We start from the raw sequence: 8,514 nt of genomic DNA, 5'->3' as shown, positions 1-8,514 counted from the left end.
CAGACCCTTGTAAGGTACTGTGCTCAGTGCTCAGAGGGGCGGGAGAGTGGGGAGGGTCCCCCTGGGCAGGGGCAGGGAAGGCTTCCCAGGGGTGAGAAGCAAAGGCGTGCCAGGAAAACAGGCAGCAGCGTCCAGCAGGAAGAGGGGCACAAGCCACAGAATGTTCCAGGCATTTCATTTTCCACTTTGCCTTCCAGCTCTTTGAAACCTGATGAGGAGACAGCACTGCTGATGTGCTAACATTCCTCCAGTGTGTCAGAAGTCGCTTGCCAAGAAGAAGCCGGCCACAAAGACATATGTGCCCAGCCCCAAACTACAGCAAGCTTGACTTTTGTTTGTCTCTTTACACGAAGGTCCGTTGGCTACTGATGACCCTACGAGCAGGAGAAAATGCCCAGAATCTGCCCTTCAGGTGCTTGTCAGGGACCCGTGATTTATAGGTCTGTCCAGGCTAAGGCAGCGGCATCCCCAACAGTGGTAAGGACATGGGAACTGCAGGGCTGGGTGTGAACTTCAGTTCAAAGAAATGTGACTTGAACAAAGACTTTCCTCTCTAGAGGCCCCACTTCTTAACACTGTGGAATAAGCCAGGCAAACCGAAAGATGATCAGTTCACAGCTCTACTGCCCCAGAGACAGTCGAGCTCCAGAATATTCCTTATGAGGTGCTCCAGTCTTTCTACAGTCATCAGTAACAGATGGTCTTGTTTTAACTTTCTCCTGTTAGGTGGCAGGTTCTTTGAAAGCAAGAACTGTGTGTTATTTCTCTTTCCCCTCCTGATCCCTGGCAGAGTGCTAGTAATTAACCAGGGATGAATCAATGCTACACAGACAGGGGTGGAGGATGGACTCGCAGATGAGTGGAGTATCCCCAGAATAACCAGACACCTGGAGACAGACTTTCTTTCCCACCTTGGCAGAGGAGCTGGAGCCCCGAGACTTAGTGCCAACTGCTACCGCTGGGCAGGGGCTCGGGCATCTGGGTCTCCAGCCAGGCTGGAGGGAGGACCTCAGAATATCCCCACCACCTTAGGAGGACAATTTCACCACAGTTCCCCGAGCAACTGTCACTGAGTGGTCTTGGGACCCTGGACCATCAAAGTGGGTATGTCCGAGATGGGACCCACTGACGGAGAGCGGGAGGCCGCTCTTTGTTCTCAGGACTGCCCGTTGGGGGCCCTGGACAGTGGCTGCAGAGACAGTGATAAGATTGATGATGAACGAACCCAGGATCTGGGTGAGACCCAGGGTGACAGTCAGGGGGTTATGTGCGCCTGGCACATTCTCTTTTTTGAATATGAAAACCAGAGGCACAAAGGAGCAAAAATTCAAATTTAACCCAAACAAACTCCACCGCAAAAGCCTTTCAGGATGGAGGCATCATGGCAGGGGTTGTGAACCCAGATAATATGAAATGTCGGAAGCAGGAACATGTAGGGACTCAACTATTCCATTCCACCAACAAATACTTACTCTGTGCCAACAATGTGAAATTGAGGGAAAGGCACACCGTCCCCTAGCTCAGGGAGGCCACCATGCTGAAGGTGGGGTAAATGCCCAGGCAGGATGAACCCTGGGCTGGGCTGTCATCAGGGGTGGAACACGTGAGTCACAGTGCCAGACTGCGGGACCAACATGCGTGTGAGTTAGATGGGGAAGGGGACACAGGTGCGCGAGACAGAGTCCCAGTGTGTGACAATGAGCACGTGTCCTTCGCTCAGAAAGAGCAGCATTCCTGGGTTAAATGGTAATAAGGGGACACGTGGTTAACTCAGCCTCATTTGCAAAGGTCTGAATTATCCCGTCAGCTGAAGATCATCCCATCAGAGGGAGAACCTGGAAGCTTTTTGTCTGCTTGCTTTTTCCATCTTGTAAAAGAAAGGGCCGGGAAGCCTGACGACTGCTCCCGTGTGGGCGTCCCACCAGTGCTGCGGCAGGGTCCAGCCCCTCTTGCTGCAGAAAGTCCTGGATAGGCCTCCCGGGAAAAAACAGCAAAGCCAATTTGGGGATGGAGAGTCAAGCCCAAGGAGGGGAGGCAAGGCAGATCCCAAGTGTCCTTCCCAGGCAGGAATGTGGGGAGTTTGCAGGGGAGAGACAATGCAGTTTCTGACCTTGACCAAGGGCGAGACATACCAAGGCCTCCAGAGCAGCCGTTGCTAATTTCCTGAGCAAAGGCCAGACCAGGAGTTAGTGTTTCATTACGGATTGTTAATAGATATCAAATTTCTAGAGGAGGCAAGCCCTCCTCCAGGACACAGGCCACTTCTGGTCCCATGACAAGGGAACAGCATTTATTTTAGAGGATGCTATCAGAGCAACAAGCAGCAAGGATGGGGAAGGGAGGAAGGAGGTGCCTGGAGAGGCCCCTGTGGAGGGAGACGGGGTGGGGGGTGGGGGGAGGTAGGGAAGGGGCGGGGGCTCGGGCGGGGCCAGGCCCCACCTGCAGGGAGCAGCTGGCCCTGCCCTCCTCTGAGGCCAGTCCAGGCACAGGAAGCAAAGTCGCAAGGCTTTCCTGCTCCCTCTGGACCAACAGACAGGTCCTGGTGACAAGCGGAGTCCCTGCCCAGCAGCACCTGCAGCACGGCTGTGACACTGTGGTCTATCATTTATCCTACACTGTCAAGTTATGGACTGAGTTTCCAATTAACTGCCTACAGAGCCCTCATCCACCATGTCCAGTGTCTTTTATACTCTGGATAAGGAACAATACACACCAGGTTTGAAAAAGTTGTAACAGAGGGCTCTGAGTGCAGCCCTTTGCTACCCTGACCTCTCCCCTGGGCCCTCCTTATACCTGCCTAACAGGGACTGTGTGACGGCGGCTTCGGCCTGGGATGGGACGGCGGGATTTCCTGGGGATCAGAGGAGAAAATTATTCTGATTAAAGGGTCAGTGCCATTGAGACTATGTGTGTGTGTACACATGAGGGCAGGTGAGGCTCCTATCGGTGCCATCGAGAATGTGTGTGTGTGTGTGTGTGTGTGCGTACACATGAGGGCATGTGAGGCTCCTATTGGTGCCATCGAGAATGTGTGTGTGTGTGTGCGTACACATGAGGGCAGGTAAGGCTCCTACCGGTGCCATCGAGAATGTGTGTGTGTGTGTGTGTGTGTGTGTGTGTATACATGAGGGCACGGGAGGCTCCTACTGGTGCCATCGAGAATGTGTGTGTGTGTGTGTACACGAGGGCACAGGAGGCTCCTACCCGCATTTCAGCTCATCAACACTACAGCTCTAAAAAACAGGTAGGTAAATTTAAGACAAGGATTACATGCCCTAGAGTCAGGTACCGCAGCCTCAAATGTCCCAGACTGGGCCACTGGGCCATCTGGATCCTTCTCAGCTGCTTCAGCCCTTTCATGAGACAGCGAGTTCTGCCTGAAGGGGGCGCTAGGAATGCCAAGAGATAGGGAGACAGTGGGACAGGGAGACACCACGCATTCCACAGGTTTCTATGAAGAGATGACACAGCAGGGCATTTATCTGGTAGCACACGGGCTACCAACAAAAGTGACTCTATCCTCACAAATAAGATGATGTTTTAGCAAGACCCTAAAAGCCAGAGATAAAAATGGAGAACGCTCTGTCTGCGATGTGTGAGTCATGTCAGCAGAGAATCTGGGTGGCCAGGTGCTGTCTCAGGACACCGTAGGTCAGGACAGGAAGCTGCTCTGCCCACAGGGAAGCCTTGTGCAGGGCGCTCATGCCGCTGGAGCCCCCGCTCTCTGAGCTTTCTCACCCCCTGCACCCCAAGTCCCCCTGCCCTCTAGGGCTGCCTTTTCCACATCTGGGAGTCAAGACCAGGATGAGGCCCTCTGCGCAGCAGAGGCAGCCCTGTTCACTGGTCCCCCAGACCCCAGAGGAGAGGCCTGAACTTCCCCGTCAGTTATGTCTGCCTCCATCACATAGGAGGGGTAAATGAGGCTGCCAGGGTCAGAAACAGCTGGCTGCTCAGGGCAAGGACGCTGGACTCCAACTGCCATGCTTTGCTCCAGCCCCTTCTTCCCGGAGATGCACGTACTTCAGCACTTCAGTGGACTTCTGCAGTGACATTTCTTTTCTAAGAAAGCCTCCCTTCCATCTAACACTACCTTCTACCTTCCCGTGTCCATCCCCAGGAATAAGACAGTGCGGCTTCTCTGGCCACAGCCCCAGGGCCCCTCTCTGCAGCTTGAGGTGACCTGGAGCCTACACAGAGGGGAAGCCATGTGACAGGGGACCACAGCCACTACATACCCCCTCCCGTCACAGTCTGCTGGTATACAGGTGCTTCCTTCTCTCCACACCACAGTGAGCTACAGACAGAAGTTGAACTATTTGCAACATCTAACTTTTCATAAATAGTTATGGACGGAACAACTGCACTGTCTCCCTATCTCTTGGCATTCCTAACTCCCCCTGTTTAAGAAAACAGTTCTAGCTTCTTCCTTTCACATCCCTGGACTTAAATTAAGCTTTTGGTCTGAATTAAAGTAGCTTATTTGTTTTTATTACAATTCCCTGAAAACAGAAAACCAAAACAATGAAGATGACAAAAATGAAAGCCAATGCAAAAAGGCCAGAAGAAGGGAGCGTTTCCAGGGAAGAATCCAAGCCAGGAAGTCAACAGCAGGCAAGTGGCGGCAGGTGGCTGCAGGTGGCTGCCGGTGCAGCACACACTACACCTCCCAGGCCATCTTCAGCAGAGGGACATCTATTCATACCTTCAGGCAAGAGGGGGCAACTCTGCTCCAGCTAGCTCTGTAATCCGTCCACAGGCTGGGCCACGTGAGCTCATCTGGCAATGACGAGGAGCCCCATGTGCCATGTTAACTGGATGGAGGCCCTTCTCGTCACAGAAAAATGTCAAAAGCAGATGCCCTTTTCTCCAGGCTGACACTGGGCCTTTAATGAGGCACGTCTCTGGGATGTCAACCCCAGTGTGGAGATCAATTCACTTCCCTGCAGCCCCTGAGCCTTTCCTGAGCAGCTCTTCCGAGTCCTGCACTAAATTAGGTGCTTGGGGGATAGAGAAGGAGCCAGAAGCTCGTCCGCCCTTAAGAAAGTCTGAGTTACCATGAACAAGAAAACAGAAGACTCAGACATAAAGGTTTGCAAAGCTCAGTCCCCTCGTCCATAACATGAAGATAAAAATATTCACCGTGCCTAAATCCCCAAGAGATCGTGTAGCACATATAGAATAAAGCCTGGAAAACACCAGCAAGGAGGAGGAGGGTGCCTAGTATGCAGGGGAGGAAGACGGTTTGAGTGACAGACTTTCATCAGGGCACTTGGGCAACTGACAGGCAGGCTGCCCACACCGTCCACGCTGACAGCAGCCAACTACAGAAGCCACTTTTTCCCTTTTTATAGTTTGAGTCTTTTCTTTTTTTCTGTCCTTATTAATGATAAATGTGGTATTTTATTTTTCAGCTCTATTAAGGTATACATGGGTCACTACAAAAGTTTTGAGATACACAAAAATCAAGAAATGTAAAATCTGTGTAGATGGAAACAAAGGAAGCCCTCCCAGCAACACTGATAAGCCGAGCAAGTGGAAACTCAGGGGGCGAAATGAGAAAGGACGCTGGCGCCTGTGTTTCTTGGAAGTGAAATCATGGACCGTTCCACAGTCTTTCTCAAACTTAAAACCTGACAGTATCTAAGGTGAACGATGTCATGTTTTGACGTATATATGCCCTGGTGACCACAATTAAGCTGATTAACTGTCACCTCGCATACTTACCATTCTGTGTGTAGGTGAGGAGAACACTTAAGACCCATCCTTATAGAAAATTTTAAGTACCCAGTATGGTGTTCTTAACTCGAGTAATCGTGCTCTATCTGAGGCCTCTAGACTTACTCAGCCTGCATCACTCAAACCCTGTACCCTTTCACCTCTGCTCCCCATGCCTCACAACCCTTGGCAACTACCCTCCGACTTTCTGCTTCTGGAAGAAAAATCAAGTATAATTCAACGAGATAAACTAAAATTAAAACTCACACACTCATTTTTTTTTTTTCTGATGGACAGAATTTGGGGCTTGAGTTCAATTCCAATCCCTAACTTCTTGAGTTAGAAGACTCCATGTTCATTAAGTCCCCCCTAAATGTTTGTGACGTCTTAAAAAGTTTAAATGTGATCACAAGATGTCTAGTTCCAGCTTAGCACTAAAGCAGTGAAAGATGGCACTCCGGACTGACTCCTTCAGCTACACACAGCCCCTCGGTTGGCACTGTCACAATCCCGGGCACGTGATCATTACATACAATTTAAAACACGGTGTGGAGAAGCTTCTGCTGTCTAGCCAGGGGAGCATGTGCTATGAGCAGTGTTCTATACTGTGTCACTCCCGGGTAAATTCTGTCACGGGGACTGCTTTTGCAGCACGGTTACCATAATGCAGTGGTTCTCAACCTTCCTAATGCCACGGCCCTTTAATACAGTTCTTGTCCACAGGTTGAGAACCGCTGCCGTTAACGGAAATCTGCCTGGGGAGCCTGCCTGACCCACACTCTTCTGAGAACCGTGAGGAGACCTGGACAAGGAGGGTCCCTCACCAGGCAGAAGTTCATCCAGAGGTTTTCTTGGTGTCTCTTAGAATGAAAGCAAAAACCTACTCCTGCAATTATTTTAAACACGCATCTCATCCAGACAAGACTGACCAGGGTACAGAAGATGCACTGGCACTGGGAGATGGTCGTCATCTGCTCCACGGGGTACTCCCCCAGACACAGCTTGCAAGACACCAGGGGATCGAGGGCCAGGTCCCAGGTGGGCCGGTACCGTGCTGTGGTCATCGCAGAGCAGTCTGAAACGAGAGAATTGCAGACGGCATCGTCAGACCTTCTGCCACCAGCCTCCACCAGACCCCCAGGGGTCACGTCCCTCTGCTGTGGTGGGGGCCCAGGAAGTGGCCAACTGAGTGTTGATGGCCAGAGGTTTTAGACAGCTCATTGGAGTCCTCTGCTAAGTGTTAACCCTGGCTCCCGGGATTGCGTCTGTGTGTGGTCCGTTCCCCATTCCGACGGCAACCTGCATGCCAACCATCCCAGCAAAGGGCCCCTCCCCAACTTCCCCCCCAGATTTGCATTTAGTAAGACACCTGCCAACCAGGCCCAGAAGGGCAAACCTGAGCGGCCACGGGAAAGAAGCTTTGTTACAAGGGTGACTGCTCGGATTTAGCTGAACTGCAGTGTCACAGACACTTGGCAAACACGAGGATGAGCCTGGGGAGAAGAGTCAGAGCAGAAGGGCTTGGTGAGAGAAGAGGCCTGAGTCTGGAGGGGAGGTCACATGTCACACAGTGAAAAGGAAGCAGATCATGAAGAGGAGGACAGGGCCTCTTGTTGTCCCCCAGGTGGATGGCAGAGCAGTCCTGTGCTTGGCTGTCACAGTCACAGCCACAGTCCCAACTCCCTCTACCCATAACCAGCTCAGAGACTTAACCATGACCAGCCTCTACTGCGCATCTGTACAACAGGTGGACAATCCAGTCTCCGGCGGTATTGGAAGGATAAAGAGAGACCGTATAAAGGGCCTGCACACATGGCAGGCACTCAGTAAAACCCTCTCTCCCCTTCCCCATGGTGTCTCCTCAGATTATCCATCCGTGAGAAAGCATCTGATCACGTCCCAGGCTCTGCGGTGAGGTGCTGGATCTTAGCGTCACTTGTGCAGGTGGCCCTTAAGGGTCAAGGGGCTGTCAAGACTTTCAAATGTACATCCTTTTCTCAAGTTTTACAGTCATAGTTCAGTGGATGTCACTGAGCAATATTTAGTTAGGACAAGACACTTGCTAAATTCAATGCAGAGCACCCCAGGAAGGAGACGACAAGGGCAACCCAGAAGGTGGAGTCTGCACAATCCTGAAAACCCAGCCAGCAGACAAGACACGGGATGGGGAACAGGAGAGGCAGGCACATGGCAGACGGAGGAGGAGCCCTGGACAGCAGGGCTCAGGCACCTGAGAGCCCATGGAGGTGGCCCAGAACCTGTGCTGGACATGGGGACAGGTGACCCACATGCAGGAGGATTCTTACAGGGTAGTCAGCACCTGTCAGTTACTTAGTCTAGAATAACTGCATTTCCCATTGTGACAAAAGGACAGTGGTACCAATTCAAGTGATTTGGGGACTGGCTGGAGCTTTCAAGCTAATATTAGCAAGCACCATAATATGATGTGAAGCTGGTGGGGCCACACATTAGATCATTCGGGTGTCACCTAGATCTCTGGGAATGTGAAGCTCCCCATCCCCCTGAGGTCATTTCACACGGAATATCACTCTACACCTTGAATTTATTATTTTGAAGACCTATGAGGGTTTTCTAGATCCTGAGCTTATGGGGCATGATTTCTTTCCTTTATATTTCTCTGTGTTTTCAACTGTTTTAATCCTTAATCATTTATTTTTCAAGTAGTATCTCTTTGTAGTTCATGGTAAAAGTGGTAATTATGTTTGATTAAGAATGTTAGCCAATTCTATTATTAGGTATATACCCAGAAGATAAAAAATCACATTACAATAAAGATAT

General features: G+C 51.1%; 1 protein-coding gene across 2 annotated transcripts in view; it reads right to left on the bottom strand.

Moving 5' to 3' along the window:
* RNF144A (ring finger protein 144A) overlaps positions 1 to 8,514 on the bottom strand; it is a 112,844-nt gene that overhangs the window by 30,786 nt on the left and 73,544 nt on the right. Inside the window, exon 3 of one of the 2 annotated variants that reach the window (XM_012813905.2) lies at positions 6,645 to 6,790. In XM_012813905.2, coding sequence (XP_012669359.1) covers positions 6,645 to 6,779 — 135 coding nt within the window. In that variant the 5' untranslated portion in view covers positions 6,780 to 6,790. Of the gene's footprint in view, positions 1 to 6,644; positions 6,986 to 8,514 lie in introns of those variants that run through there. The other variant, XM_023509070.1, reaches the window with a different exon arrangement.

The sequence above is a fragment of the Otolemur garnettii genome, unplaced genomic scaffold (assembly GCF_000181295.1).
Source record: "Otolemur garnettii isolate 467f Iridium unplaced genomic scaffold, OtoGar3 scaffold00336, whole genome shotgun sequence".
Lineage (NCBI taxonomy): Eukaryota > Metazoa > Chordata > Mammalia > Primates > Galagidae > Otolemur > Otolemur garnettii.
Note: the sequence above shows the minus strand (reverse complement) of the source record. Positions and strands in the feature narration are given on the sequence as shown.